The sequence below is a fragment of the Humulus lupulus genome, chromosome 1 (genome assembly GCF_963169125.1).
Source record: "Humulus lupulus chromosome 1, drHumLupu1.1, whole genome shotgun sequence".
Taxonomy (NCBI): domain Eukaryota; kingdom Viridiplantae; phylum Streptophyta; class Magnoliopsida; order Rosales; family Cannabaceae; genus Humulus; species Humulus lupulus.
In genome coordinates this window covers 73,372,594-73,389,957 of record NC_084793.1, presented here as the reverse complement: position 1 = coordinate 73,389,957, position 17,364 = coordinate 73,372,594, and the positions used below count along the sequence as shown (strand labels likewise).

At 35.1% G+C, this 17,364-nt stretch overlaps 1 protein-coding gene across 1 annotated transcript; it reads left to right on the top strand.

The window, feature by feature from the left end:
• Positions 1-1,106: 1,106 nt before the first annotated feature.
• Positions 1,107-1,868, top strand: LOC133816558 (protein FAR-RED IMPAIRED RESPONSE 1-like). Its single transcript, XM_062248987.1, has one exon. The coding sequence runs from the start codon at positions 1,107-1,109 to the stop codon at positions 1,866-1,868; it is 762 nt and encodes a 253-aa protein (XP_062104971.1).
• Positions 1,869-17,364: the final 15,496 nt, after the last annotated feature.

Below are 17,364 nucleotides of genomic sequence, written 5' to 3'. Positions count from 1 at the left end.
CAACTAAATGACCACCCAAAATGGTCATTTTTTAAAAAATCAGAAGGACCTTTATTTCTATTGTTTTACAATAACTTTACACTAAGGTCAAGTAAAAGATATGTTTGCCTTGTAAACATAAGGACAACTTTCCAATAAAATAAGTACACAGTATATTTACCTCATCCACCATATTAAGTTGAATGTTAATTAATGTACACTTAAATAACTCTTTCTTTTAGGCAATGAAATGGTAGGTTGAACCCTTGAATTATAATATTGTATATAACATGTCCCATGATGTAATTAAATAAAATAAGTTATTTGGCCAAAATATACGAAGATGAAAATAAAAATTTCGTCAGTATATTCATTTACATCTTTTTGGTTTTTTATTAATTATTAAGAAAAACAAAAGTAACCATCTAATGCAGCTTGATGCTTGTTGTATTTACCACCCCAAAAATTCTAACTGATTACCATATCAATTATTAATTTTTTGATTTACTCAGGTAGACAAATACAGATGAAAGATATGGAGAATAAAATGGTGACAACACTTGCCGAACTTCAAATTTACAACAAGCAGCCACATGATCTGTCAAAAGAAGACATCATAGGCAAACACCTGGAAAGTCTCGATAAATGGGAAGAATTTTTTTCCGAATACTCGAAATGGATGGGGTTTAGTGTTTGCAAGGAAGATGTTCGACGTGACCATGAAAAAAACCCGTGGTAACGTAAATGGGTTTGCTCAAACCAAGGTTTTCGACGCGACAAGTGGACAAACCTTCTAAACCGTAAGAAAAAACCAAGACCTATCACAAGAACAGGGTGTCTCGCACTTCTACGCGTGAACTTGGATAGGACGGAAAACACTTGGGTGGCGAAAGACTTCAATCCGAAACATAATCATGAATTAGCTTCGAAAAGGGAATTGCACTTCTTGCGATCTAATCGAGCCATACCAGTGTCAATTGGAGCGCAGGTAATGTCGATGCGACGATCAGGCATACGTACTTGCCACATATTCAACCACCTAGCACAAGAAAGAGGAGGACGTGAGTATGTACCCTTCCTGAAAAAGGATCTTTACAATTGGATTGGTCGCCAAAGACTAGTTCAAGATGAAGAAGAAACTGACGCTGAAGGAGCATTGGGGGTACTTGGCATGTATGGGCCGCTCGGATGCTGACTTTTTTGAGACACACACAATTGATGTAGAAAATAGGTTGGCAGACCTATTTTGGGCTGATGGAATTTCTCATCGTGATTATGCTTGTTTTGGGGACATTATGGCTTTCGACTCCACCTACAAGAAGAACTCATACAATAAGCCCATGCTTATCTTTGTCAGGTTGAATCACCATTACAGGACAATAGTCTTTGCAGTTGCTTTGCTATATGACGAGACCGAGGAGACATATACTTCGGTTTTAGAGGAATTTCTAGAGTGTATGAAAAACAAACCACCTCTTGTGGTGGTCACCGACGGTGATCATGCTATGGCAAAAGCAATACAAAAAATTTTCCCAACGTCTGTTCACCGGTTGTGTGCTTGGCATCTTCAGAATAATGTAACTATTAATGCGCCTCATCCTGTATTCAAGTCCAAGTTCAATGAACTACTTTATCAATACTGTACCGAGGAAGATTTCGAGGATACATGGAATAGAATGGTTTTAGAATTCGAATTTGAGGATAGTCGATGGGCAACAACTACCTACAATAGTAGGAGGAGTTGGGCAGAATGTTTCCTACGAGGGCATTTCTTTGGGGGACTAAGAACTACTCAAAGATTAGAGTCAATTAATTCCTACTTGTCCCACTTCCTGACGAGAAAACTCAAACTTAGAGATCTGGTTGGCCAAGTAGACAAGGCCATATAAAGTATTCGTCACACAGAACGAGAAGACGAATTCATCAGCAACCATAGTACGCCACAATTACCATCGAACATCCTCCGACAATACTATGAACAGGTGGCTTCGATTTTGACAAGGAACATGTACAAAAAATTTGAGGAACAGATCACGAGTGCCCTGGCTTACTCAGTGGACTCCACCAACATATCCATTGACTTCAGGTTCTACTCACTGACGCGGTTTCCAAAGGGACTTGTACAAAGTAGGGTGCGCTACCATATTGTCGATGGTCATATAAACTGTACGTGTATGTTGTTCGAGTCGGATGGAATTCCATGTCGACATATATTTGCAGTTATGAAGCACCTCAACATACCATGCATTCCTGACTCTCTTTATAAGGACCGGTGGAAGAAGGATGCGAAAAACACAATTGGGTTAAAAAATTTATCCCACTCAAGGGTGCCACCGGATGTGGTAGTTTGTACAAGATGGGGATCTTTAACTTCGCGTTTCAATGCAATGGGATACTATGCCACAAAACATAATGAAAATTTTGAAGAGGCAATGAATGAAATGTCACGTATGGAACAAAAATTTAAGTCAATGTCAGTGGAGGTCCAATCTATAGACCAAGTTTCAAATGTGGCTCCTACTAACAACCGCGATCAACCCCCCCCCCCCCCCTCCCCCCCCCCCAACAGAGGAATCTGAGACCCAACTGTGGTAAGAACGAAGGGGAGGGAAACAAACAAGTCAAAATCAAAAGAGAAGGACACAGAAAATGGGAGATCCAGGAAAAATAGGTGTCGCAATTGCAACCAATTAGGGCATAATAAGGCTACTTGCAAATCTAATCCCGCAGCTCACACAATAGAAAAAGATTACGAACCTTCTTGTAATAGTCCAACCACTGAAGCAGAATCGTGGCTATACCTCATGCAGTCTCAATTGAGCTTCACCGGAGACAAAAATCTTCAATTCTATCAGTGGTATAGTGATATTCCCACTAGTTCTAATATTGGGCCTAACTAGGATGATAATAGTCACTTCATGTAAGCATTTTGTTATAGTAGTGTTATATACGTGGGAAAATTAAAACTACACCAGTATCCTAGTTTATGAATGATCCATTTTTCATGTTAATTAAATCATATATGAAAAAGAGTATGTTATATGTTTCAATGTTTAATAGTAACCTAACGTGAGTACCTGTTGGTTGCCCATATTTTTAGACAAATAACTCTATCACTCCTCACACACTTTCAGTGATTGAGTAATTGTTTTGTGGCACTTAACTTACATTATCGTACCACCCACTATTCATCTATGAAAGCAACTCCATTAACAGTTAATATTTAAAATTGCACCACACGATGTTTATGTAAGTTTTCAGTTAATTATGTAACTTCTACAGACCTATGGACAGTAGGGTCGTAATAGGTGTTCATTTACCTAAAACTAGCCATGATGTCTATTAAGCTAATCTAAGTTTATTTGGACTACAGATATTTTGTACTCAATACCAACACTAAAAATACTACATAAAAAAATACTCATTCGTCAATATTAAGGATGTATCTGCGATAACTAAAGTCTCTAGAACACTTAATTAAAAATTATTAATAAGGGTAGTATCTTCAATAATTAATTCATTAACATAGATTCCTCATTCACTTTCACTAGAAGTTTAAATGAAAAAAATAAATGAGTCCACTACCCTCGTTCTCAATCTTCAACAAAGAGTCACCAACCTACACGCTCTAAAATTTCTCTCGAATAGCTTCAGCATGTTCGTCGATCCACTGGCACATCACGTCCCACTATATTCTTCACTTTCATGTGAAGATACTGTTCGTATTTACTAACAGCTTCCTTCTTAAGCTCCGCCACTGCTCGGGACATCTGTTGATACTCGGCCGTGAGAAGTCCCGACCGAAGTTCCTCTAATTTTGTTGTCTTAACTTCCACCTCTGCTTCCAATTCTATGATCCTCTCTTCCAGGAAATTGTTTCTTTGTTCCAACATACGATTATCGAAATTTATAAAAAAAAAAATTTGCTTTCCCTTTGCTCTAATTTCTGATGCCAATCATTGATGTACTGTATAGGCTCTGGGGGCAGGTTTGTTACTCTGTTGTGAGTGAATTCTTCCCACTCTGGTGGGTCTAGACGTTGTCAGTTGAACTCGGGGAACACCTCAATATTACATGAGTCAATTGATGAATCAGAATCCATTGCCAACGTATGCAAAGAGAGTTTAAGGTAAATATGTTAAACTAACTGAGAAATCAATATGGAGGAGGTGAGATTTTGAAGAATGGAGTACATGATCATTTATTGTCCAATACGGAGGGTATAGAAGATGTGGGTCCGCAATATCTTCAGGGTATGGACAAGTGATACTTCAGTCTTTGGAATTTCCATAATTTTGTTGTATCTGAAGTCAAGAAATTGGTCCCCACCCATTATTTGGTTATTTGGTTGGACTACTCACTACACTTAATAAGTTCACCCATAATAATGGCTGGAATATTCGGAATTCCATAAGAAAGTGAATATCTAAGGAACACTGAAACAAAAATCTTTTGTTCACCTAACACTTCCCTCTAATAAACTAGTTCACTATCATATACTTGATTATAATGCGACCATATGAACTATTTAACCTTACATATATATTTTCAGTATCTATATGATGGGACGTACTCCAAACTAGTGGTTAACATAATATATATATTTAAGACTATATGGCACATCCGTTTAAATCAAAATTAAGTTGCTAAGCTAAAAATTACTTTCCAAGCACCAATAATTTTAAATGAAAATGTGGTGGCACGTGTTTTTCCATGATTCGGATTTGTTTTTATTAACAAAGTTATTCTTTGGCGATGTACTCTATATAATGCCCAAAGAACTTGCAATCCCCACTAACTGCACGCACGCAAACAACACAAGCATCCCATTCCCATTTTCTTTCTGACTCTGAGAGGTTAATATAAGATTTTCCCATTGGAGAACGTCATGGCGAGCTCCAACAAAGATTCAACTGAGGTGAAGGATGTCAACATGTCTGAATCCAGCTCAAAGGCCGATGAACGCGTGAACTCAATCTGGGATAGTAGCAGGAATGCCTACCTTCTTCATGTACCCGAGTCATTGAACCTTCAAGTGACCGAAGTGGCACCAAGAATGAAGTTAACTACCCTGGGTCCCCGGGAGGTTGTTCCTAAACCAGTGTACAAAGAACCAGAGAAGAAAGAAGCATTGGACGTTGATCGTTTCATTCGTGAGGAGATTCAGAAGTTTGATGAGGCTATGAAGAACGCACAATTCGTCCGTGCAAAAATTGAAAAGAAAGGATTGAACTACAAGAACATTGGTCAAATGCAGGATGCAATAGACACTATGACTCATTGCTTCCAAGAGTTGGAGGACATCGAGTTCTGACAATAGGGAAGAAGCCAAAGCTTAAGATGTATGACCTAGTAGTTAAATGTTATGTATGTGGGTTATCACCTTTTCTATTTTAGTTGACCATAGTATGTCATTATCCAATATTTTTGGTTTGTCACCTTCTGTATCCTCTCTATTTTCCCAATACTAATGCATGTGTGGTAGCACTATATTGGAGTTGGCATTATTTGACAAATTTTCCTTGTAAACATAGCGCAATGGTTTAACCCAAGCCGATTTTAATTAATCCTGCTACTAAACCATTTTTGATAGACCACCAACATCAGCAAAAGATATAGAGTAAAATGCAACTACCATGTTTAAGGGTCAACATCCAACTCCATTCTCTATCTAGTCGGCTGTCAGTTCCTTGAGCAGTGTATGGTATAGTGATGCTTCTGCATTAGGTGGCTTCTACACTCCTACGTTTAGTAGGCTGGTAGTAGCTACACATTTGGCTAAAAAGAAATGTATTCACATGAACCTGACCTGACCTTGTCATTTTTTAAACTAATAATTCAAATTAAGGTGTTAGTACATTACTTTGTTTCTCCTATACCAGTTTGAGGGCCTGCGTACGTTGCTTACGTCCTCTGAACCTGAGCAATTAACAAGTATAAGAAAAATTACTTACACTTTGTTTAAGCAACTAAAAGACAGTTTATTAAATTAAGATAAATATGTTACAATAGAGTCGATCATCAACATGGGTAGAACTAATAAGATAAATATGTTACAAAATCGTAGTCAACTGAATAGATTATGATTTACAACAAGTTTTTATATAATCAGTCGTGTGAACCTGCCAACTGCATCTAAACGCACATCTAACTTGAACAAGGAAGAACCACATGTACATGAAACAACAGAGGGTGATCTTTAGCACGAACATCCATCCATTATCACATCACCACCCATGATTTTCTTCACTTTCAGATCCAGAAACTCTTGGTATCTGGTAATGGCTTCTGTCTTAAGTTCTTCAATAGCCTGGGATATCCGTTGATAATCAGCCATGATACAACCTGACCTATGATCTTCAAATTCCTTGGTCTTCTCTTCCACCTGGGCTTCCAATTGCGATATCCTATCTTTTAATGAATGGGTCCTTTGTTCCAACCTAAAATTCTCTAAATTTATAAAGAATATTTCGCTTGCCTTCACCTCCAATTTCTCATGAAGATCGTTGATGTATTGTATAGGTTTTGGTGGCAGGGTTGTTATCCTATAATGAGTGAACTCTTCCCACTCCGGTGGGTGTGGTTGGGGTCGTTGTACGTTAGGGAGAACCGAGGGATTACACAAGTCTGTTGATGAATCAGAATCCATTATATTGCACATGCAACAATAGTTAAATAGGAATATATGAGATTTAAACAAAAATATTCATGCAAATAGCTTTGGTCCAAATTTGCAAGTAGTGAACTTCATTTGATGAGTATGAGGGTTTGATGAAGAGAGGTAGGATGATGGTACCAATATGTACCCTATGCCTACGGTCTATTTAAAATAGTATATTGATAGTATAGGATGAACATGTGGCATAGTTATTGAGTACAACAATAGGATAACTGAATTTTTTCAGTTCATTATATCATGAACATTTTCCAGCTGCAATCTTTTGTTCACCTAACATCCCACATAATGTGTTGTGTTGACCAATGACCTCAGCAAATAAAACAAGTGGTAGGATATGATATATTTAGCCCGCCATGCTAATCTATACTCACGTGAGAGGGGATAAAAAATACAACATAAATATGAAAGTCGAATATGTCCTTTTGGTAAGTAAACAAACTCCACATTATTCCAACTTATTGACCATGCATCCCATACCTGATAAAGATCTACAAGTTGTTCTTCAAAAAATCTAGTTATATATGAGTTTGAAACTACTACAACCCTGACTGAGTGGAGACAAAAACTTAAATGCCCCATTCAAAAAATTGAAATAAACAAGGCATTAAAAATAATCGTTTTGTAGTGTGATAGAAGTATTTTCTGTAGCTTTGTTTACATTTTTAATTGAGTAGGTTAGGATATAATATAATTTTACTCTATATCTATTGTACTAAAATTCCTGATTTTATAATTATTTGAAATACTTAAATTTATTTCATATAATTTAAGAACGTGTGCACTAAATTGGTTAATTAGTTAACTGAAATTCGGTAATTTAATCAAGATACTAAATAAAATGGACTCATTTTACAGAAAATTAATCGCATCATTCAGCTATTCATGATTATGATCATTAATGGTACTAGTAAAGCCTTTGATTTTCAAAGGTGAACACGTGAAATTAAGACTTTAATCACAAATTAAACACCTATTTCCTATTTTCTCATCAACAACCATAAAGTGGACATATTAAACATATGTCTACCATACTAATAAGCTTTTGCTAATTATGAACATAAATTATACCAATGAAGTTCCAAAAAAAAAAAAAAATTCGCTTCGATGAAGTGTACGAGTACAATTACTAACTAAAAGTCACTAATAAATATTCACTAACGGAATGCCTGGAAATCCATAATGAGGTTTAAGGGTCAGATTAGTAGGCTGTGAGGGCTGTAACTGATTTATTATCTCATTAAACTATTACATGCATGTTTATGTGAAATATATTATAAGATGATGTTAAATGCATGCATGCGGGTCAAAATTTCCTCTAAGGGGTATTTTGGTAATTTGGCCCGTTGAGAGCGTAATTGTACAATTGTATGCACGTAGGTGAACCGTTGATGAGACCACATTATAATGTGGATTTTTTCAAGCTATTCGGCATGAGACGATCTTCGAATTCAAATTATCGGTTTGGTCATAACAAGGTTGAGTTTGGGGTTCGGGGTGAGTGTCGGGGTGATTTGATGATTAGAGAATTACCGAGAATAAAAGGGTAATGGATATAATTTTATTAGTATTTTAGAATAACATGAATTTGAGAGTGTTAATTATGATTAACGAGATAGGTGGAAAATGACTGTTTTGCCCTTCGGAGTCTTTAAGGATGAATTAAGCATGGAGGGTATTTTGGTCATTTGACCTAGCCTATATATAGGTTCAAGGCTGTACAAATAGAACCAAAAACTAAAATTTTAATCATTGTTATGAACAAAATTGAGACATTAGTCAGAAAATAGAGACATTACTCACAAAATAAATTGTATGATTATGCCTTTGATGTACAAAATTAATAATTCTACCACTCAATTATCAACAAATTGACTTTTATGGGTCAACAAACATGAAATCAACCACCAATTTTTTACCTTCTCATTATCTTACATCATTTCTTACAATCCATGATTGTCCATTTTTGACAGACAAATGCACACTCAGGAGCATGAGTAGTAGAACTATCGGGGGACTTTTTTTCTGGTTACTGCGCCTTTGCCCCTACCTGATCCCACAAATGGGGATACCATTGCCTGAGCTTCATGCCCTACGACACTCTCACTCCATGTGTAACGACCCAAAATTGGTAATAGGGTTTAGCACCTTCATTAGCGTGTTGGGAGGGCATAATTGGTTTATGTATGTGTTTATTTAGTTAAATGTGTGAAATAGATGACATGTATGATTAATATGATTATGTGAGTATATCAAATGAATGGTTATGGTTATTAAATATGCAAGTGGGCCCTCTACTGTTCATAAGGGCATACTTGTAATTTTTGCCCGTTAAGGGAATAAATGCGGTTATATGTGATAAATGGTTGAGACCATATTATTATGTGGATATATTTGCAGTACATGGCTCAAGGGAACACAATGGAGCAGATTAGCGAAGTAGTCACAGTGAGGTTTAATACCCGCCTCTCCCACAAGGGGAAAACAGTCTTTGTCTCCCATTTCGCACTAATCCTGAAAAAGTCCTATAAATTCCCAATTAATCCCGACATACTCAAATAATCACTAAATAATTACCCGTTACCTGTTGAATCTCAAATGTACACTAAGTTCCCCAAAATACCACTACGCTCACCCCGATATTGCATCAGACCAGCATCTAACTATTCCGCTAATCCACTCCGTAGGATCGCTCTAATGCCCTCAAATCCTTAATGCGGTTTAACGGTTGGATTAGTAGGCCGGAGGGCCATAATTGATTTACTATGCCATTAAATGATTTCGTGCATAATTATGTCAATTATATTATAATATGATGTTAAATGCATGCATGTGGATCCACATTTCTTCATAGGGGCATTTTGGTAATTTGACCTGTGGAGGGCGTAATTGTGTATTTTCATGCATGTTGGTGAACTATTATTGATGCCACATCACAATGTGGATTTGTTCGAGCCATTCGGCATGACACGATCTTTGAATATAAATTAACGGTTTGGTCATAATAGGTTTGAATTCGGGGCTCGGGGTAAGTCTCGGGGTGGTTCGATGATTAGATCATTTCCGGGAATTAAAGGGTAAAGGGATATGATTTTATTGGTATTTGAGAATAGTGGGAATTGGAGAGTGTTAATTATGATTAACGAGATAAGTGTAAAAGGACGGTTTTGCCCTTGGGGCGTGTGAAGAGATTTTGAAATGAGTTCGAAGGGGAAAAACAAGGGATTTTGGCTGAGTTTCAGGTGGGGCCGTGGATCTGTTCTAGAGCGCCACGACCCAACCTCATTGAAGAGGGAGGGAGAAGCTGCTGGGTCGTTGGGCCGCGGCATGAAGAAGGACGGCCGCACCCCGTGTTGGGGAAATGGATTTGTGGCCGTCTCTGTTTGGGGAGGCGGGCCGCGGCTTGGTTTTCCACCTTAACCTATTAATAAAAGCTAGAACCACATTTATAACCAAATAGCTCGATTAGCGAGTTAAGCACGATTTGAAGTTCACAGTAACGGTCCTGGAGTAACCAGGGCGTTACAATCGCCTCGAGCCAACATCGCAAATGCATTCACATAATAATGAGATCCTCAATCATTTAACACATATACTCAAATTTATACCCTCAACAAGTTAAAATTACGGACATGGCCTTATTAACAATAACGAACCCACATACATATGTAATACACATAAACATGCACATATCCACATATTCAACCATGTAAATCATGTAGGCCATGTACTCACATATTTATTCAATTAATTCCACATAATTAATCTAATTATTCTCTCCAGGCACCGTAAACAAGGCACTCAGCCTTAATACTAAATTCGGGACGTTACAGACTTACTCACTAATTCCCTTTACCAGTACGAAACCAAAAGAAACTCTTACCAACACCTCACACACTCTCTCTCGTTTATCTATCCTGAACTTGGAGCTTTGGGGATTTGGTTTGGAGCAACTTAAAGCTTGACTTACACAATTGAGGTAAGGTTATGCTCTGTTTATTTATTTTTATATGAATTACATGCAGTTGTTTAAGTTTTAGCAGAGTTTTAAACCAATGGCTGGGTTTTTATTTGGGTTAGAGATTGGGTTTGGTTTTTAAATAATTTTTTAATTAAATTTACTGTAATATATGTTAATTTATTTTATTTTATCAATCATTTAGTAATATATTTGTGGGGGAGTCATTTACTAATCTATATTTTCAACAATTGAGGAAAATATATTAATTTATATATTCAATGGGACCTATGTATTTTTTTATAAAATATTATCATATAAATTAAGCGAATTATTAATTTACGACATAGTCCCCAACTTGGGACCAGACAATAGTATAATTTAAGCAAGTTGATTAATTAATCGGGTATGAATTTATATATATTTTACTATATATATAAAACAATATATACATGCTAATAAATTATAATAATTGTTCATGTCGCCATTTAGAAAATTAAATTATACATCGTAATAATTGAAATCATAATCAAAATATTTAGTTTATTTAACTTCGACATTAATCCTTCTACTAATTTATGTTAAATGCTGTTCGAAGTGGTATTTTTGAAATACAAAAATATTTTTTCGGTGTACCATATTGGGTCCATTACAAAAAAAAATGTATATCATATTAGGCCCATTAAAGCCCGAACTCTTCCTAAGCCTCCAAACTCCAACAATGAAAGCATCAGCAGTCTCCCATATGACTTCAACATTCAAGATAATTTAATGCAAAAAACGTGTGTTGCAAGCAATACATTTCTTATGTCAGGGAAATGCCGTCTGTTACATTATAAAGAGGTATGTGATTCGACAGCTCCACAGAGTAGCCATCATTCCCTAGGGTCTTACAACTAAGACCAACTATTCGATTTGTAAACACCTCAGGCCATTCATTAAGTTTAGTTCAATTAGCCATTTCATAAGGCTTCCCATTTCATATTCTCCATCTTCAGAAATAGTTATTCTGACAAAACAAAAATATGCGATTCAAGACCTTCGCTTCCCGCCGACGAAGAAATGCCGGGGAACGACGGGAGGAGGAAGGTGAGTCGTATCCGCCTGCGTCGGTGGTCTGTGAAACGATGGAACAGAAGAAACCTCCTCGAAGGCCAGGAAAAAAAGTGGTTCCTCCACTACCGAAAGCTCAACCATCGGAAGGTGACTGTATGACTCAACCTTTGCCCAAGTGAGGTCAGAAGTTTATCCTTTTTTTAAAAAAACAAAAAAATGTAGTTGTAGGTGTAATAAGTAGTGATTTGGTGTTTAAGTGGCCTTTTCACAGTGCTATTTAAGTCTCTTCATTTAGTCACTACTTTTTTTGTTTTAATTATTTCGGTGTAATGAAGGACGACCAAGAAGAAATGAATATGTTGCGTTTGAAGGACCATTTTCTCCAAGGACCAAACGAAATGCATTTCCGGTGACCATATCGTCTTCCGACTCGGAGGTTTTAGATGCAGAGATAATCATAAGCCGAACCACTTTCCAAAATCTGACTTTCAGCATGTTGTTTAATCTGCGTACTGATGTGGAGGAAATCAAGAACAAAGGATGTTTCCATTGTTGTAATGACAAATCAAAGGAGGCTCATACCGAAGTTCTTTCTCCATCTCCACCACATCGCCCCTCTAAGACCAAGTAAGCCATGTCCGGAGAAGACTGCTTTTGTGTATAGTCTAGTGATGTTTAATCAAGTGAAATCCTTTTACCTTATGTCTGTTTTTGAAAAGGAAAAAAATATTTAGTTTATATCTTATATCAGGTTGTAATGTAAACATGTATTACAGACAACATTCTCGTGTGAAACTCTTTAAATCGGTTCAAATTATAAAAGTAAAGTAATTTTGTGTTGTTTATGACTTCGATTACATGCTTCAATTAACACCTTATACAATTTTTTTTCTTATTTAATAACAAAATGAAATCATATTAATATTATTAACATGAACATATCCTTAATTGAATCAACCCTAAATTTCACCCTAACAAACATGGTTATGAAACGAGACATAAAATAGTTGTTTTCATAAAATATGATAGTGAAAATGAATTTGAATTAAATTTATGTTGAACTTTATCAACTTATGCATCTGGAGTTTAGAGAGGATGACATACGACATACACCTTCCTACATAGAATGCATGACCAAATATTTGGTTCCCACCGTGCAATGGGATTAAACTTTGGAGGATGTAAGACAAACTTAATACCAAATACATATACGAACTTTTAATATCAGCCAAGAATCAACTTTTAATTGTACAAATATATTGTTATTTCTATGGGGGCATAAATTAACTTAGTATGCTGGATCTTTCCTATATTACTTATGAATGAGGCAGGCCACTAAAACAAAAATCAGGCCAACAAAAATTAATTGCTATGTGCTAGTAGAGGTTCTGCACTGCAACTTATTTAAAGCTCCCAATTTATAAAGAACAAGTTGCAGAGAACATACTTCTTCCATAAATATTAGCAAAGCAATAAGAAAAAAAAATCCTCTCCATTAGGGTAAGATTGAGCCGCATATGGTCATGTTGATGGCCCAACAACCATCCATTGAAACTGAATCAATTGGGCTCATTTCTGAAGGAAGCTAAGCGACCACTCCAAATACAAAAGGTAATTTCAAAATAACTACCCATATCTACTGCATTCAACCTTGGTTAGTACTTTACACTTTCATCTCACCTTATTTCCCAATTTCAAAATCTTATATTTCATTTCATTTTATTTGCCATTTGCGAAATCTCAATTTTCGTTGTATTTTTCCAACTCCAAATTTTATTTAGTGTCATCAAAAAATTATGAAATAAAAACTTTTCAGAAAAGGACTTGATTAATCACTATACTATTAATTTCAAAGTGGGCCTTACTTTGGTTGCCCATATATATCCCAAAGTTGTTCACAATAAAAGAAAAATAAGTAGCCTTCCTGGTCTGGGCTAAGAAAAAAAAGGCATTTTCTAAACAAATTTCGTGTGGTAGATCATACTCATCAATTGAATCCAAAAACTTTTTTTTGTTAGACTGTAATAAGTTGTTCCCCTCCTTATGAGATAATTTTAATTGATTTATAGGTCCTAATAATTTTTTTCTTTGCCTGACAGTATTAATGCATCACTAATTTATTCAAGCTAGAGTAAGTATGAACATTCCAATCTCAACAAGATTAAATAATGTCCAACGACGAAACAAATTTTCAGGACATTAAACCACTTCAATTAATTGACAGTATAAAAACAGAGAATTGCACTTATGACCCACAGAAGGACAAGATCCCAACACACCTACTGCGATATGTCTCACTTGCAAAGCGTCACACAGAGCTATATTCGCTGCCATTTCCAACTGCGAGATACTCAAGATTTAGAAATTCTAAGTGAAGACATGCAGTTTTTGTCTTTGACGAAGGATAATGTGGTGTATATGATATTGTTACAAATTCGGTAAGTTGCTAAACTCACCTCTTAATATTCAAATTATTAATTGTCATTCACATTTTCAACAACATTTTATCTAGCCACTCAAAAATTTACTTTATGATAAATGGCCTTGCATGGTGAAACTTTCTGTGTTCAAAAAAAGGTTTTGAGAAGGTATTGTACGAAAAAACTCCTACCATCTGCTATATCAAATGGAGTAGCGATCACAACGACAGGATGCTCTGATCAATATGAAACTATAACTATGTACACAAATGGCTTCCACAAAATTGCTGGATTTGCAAGCTGGGAAGACCACCCATTCTCGTGCCTATTCACATATGTGCACAAAAATTGTACAGATCAAAACCAACCTCAACAGGAGACATACCACTGCCACGCGGCCAGTCGGAACCTTTTGTTGTACGGAAACATCGAAGATAAATTCATAAAGTTGATTGATCTAAGAAATGGGGATATTAAAATGCATAGCGATGTTGGACTTCCCATACAACCAATCCAATTCTCAAAACCAATTGCCTGGAGTACCAATGAATGTGTTATACTACACTCTAGCCACAGATTACGAATATGGGACTTGTTTTGTAATAGAGCCGAACAAATAAGACATCTTCCATCAGTGGGAAACACAATTAAGGCATTCACAACCATTAAAGACTTCAACGACAACCAAATCTATCTTCATAACAGGTACTACTTTTTTCTTAACCTAATCTTCGATATTTATTGACTTCAAATTATGTACATTGTTTAACTAACTTGACTTGAAATTATGTACATTGTGAAATTGTCTTTTGGCTCTTTTCAGAGTGTGAACTAGTGAACAGTTTTGATGTACGAAAAATACAAATTAGATGTAGTCTGCATTCCTTTACATCAACTGATTGGACTAAAACTATCATCATTGTATCATGTAAGGTTAAAATATCTTAACCTACTATTTGCTCCCAAACTTTCTAAAATTGGACTTAAGCACAGTTCAACTGTCACAATAGAAAGCAGTAATAACTGCAGTTTCAGTATTTGCCAATTTTAGTGGTTCAAAACAATCTTTACACTCAAGCTAGTAAATAGACTCATCTTAGACGTCATCTTGTATTCAACATTGATAAATGTTGTTCTGGGTTCTTGTATTATGTTGGTGAGAGTTTGAAAATTAAAAACAAACTTCTTATTCAAATTATATAACTTTGTATTGATCTAGATTTGTGCTTACTAAAGAGTGTTAGTCCCATCCACTTGATTTATGTCATACTTGTTTGAACCAAGTAAATTTATTATGTTGTTAACATGAGTATCATTTATCTAATTCTCATTTGGTCTAAAAATGTATTACTAGTGCACTGTTGTCAACATGAGTAAGGCAGTCAATAAAGCTCCTATGATGATCATGAGACAACTAAGGCTCATGAGGTGTGCTCATTGAATTCCAGTCATTGTTGGATATTTTTTACTTTTTTACTTTCAGCTATAACATTATTACTCACCACTCAATTAAATATTACTTACTAGCATACAAATGTTACTTATACGCAAAAAAAAAAAACAAAACAAAATTACTTCAAGGTTTTTTATTTTTTGATACAGCGTTATTACTGACCATTTCATTAAACATTACTTAGCCACATCAAAAAATTACTTACCCAATATAACAAATAAGTTCAAACACAATACATATTTTATCTTATTGCCCTCGATTGTACAATTTTTGGACTGCAAATTACTTTATTGTCCTTACTTTTCATAGTCATGCCAGTACAACTTCTTTGATCCCGTTTACATAACCAGTTCATCAAGTATAAAGTTTAAAAAAGAAAAACACCAAAATTGTTCAAAACTTGACAATTGGAAAATTAATTGGGTCCTAATATAATTTTGTAAGTTCAAAACTTAGATTACACAACTGTGATTGGAGATGTTCTACTATAACACATATTTGTACAATTGACACATCCCAATTACTTGACCCCATCTTCCATGCAATCAATAACAAATTATTAATTTCCTCGTCAACTAAGCCGCCAATGTGGTTTGCAATTTAAACCTATGTACTTCACCCTACATGTCAAATGAACTTACAAAAGTATAGTATGAATGATTCATCAATTAATCATCTTTTTATATTGTATGAGATTAAATTTTTATTCTCCATTTATGATAGAAATATTTTAATGACACTTTTTTTAACGAAGTAGTGACTCCTAATCGAGCAACCATATAAATATTATAACTTAAATATGGTACGTTTAGTTGTATTATTATTATTATACTCTAATTGTGTTACACATCAGGAGATTATAAAATAACTTATGCAAAGGGAAAGTCTTACATACCAAATACCATATAATGGCCAAAATTCATTTTAAATTAACTATACAACCTAAAGCTACATAATCAATGGTAATTCATTCTTCTAACCATTAAACAAGTCAAACAAAACTGAGATATTCACTAAGACAATTCATTTGTTACTCGCAAAAAAACAAACAATAATTACTTTTAGTTTTTTTTACTTTCAGCTATTATGTTATTACTAACCACTCTATTGAGTATTACTTACCGACATCAAAATGTTACTTATATGCAAATGAGTTACCGAGAAATTCATTACTTTTATATACAACGTTCTTCCTCATTACTCCTTTAAAAATTACTAAGTGACTCATAAACATTACTTTCCCAATATCGTAAATATATTTGAACACAATACTAATTTTACCTTATTGCCCTCCACTGTAAACTTTTTTTACCTACAAATTACTGTTTTGTTCATACTTTTCAAACCATGATTAAATATTTTTTTACAATTAGTTTACATCACCGGCTCATCAAGTAAAAAAATTTAATAATAAAAACACAAAATAATTTAATAGCTTGACACTTGGCAATTTTTTTGGGTCCCACTTATTGGACTAAAACCCGTGAGGGACTAAAGAACTTGCCTTAGTTATTTTACTTGTGTAATAAAAAAATTAATATTTTAATATAGTGTATCTTTGTAAATAGCAATGCTCTTAATTTAAATATGGATAACATAATTTGATAACCCGTGAGAAAATTAATAACCCCAGAAAAGAAAATGAAACTGAGTCCAGCAAAATGGCAAATTGATCCAATTTGGGGCAGAAAGGGTAGCATGACTCACGAGTACTATTTCTGACATTCTGTGGACTATATTAATCATTATGCAAAAAGCACGTAATTGGCAAGAGAATCTGATTTCGTTTCTTTTAGACTTACAGCAGCCAAAGATTCCAGTC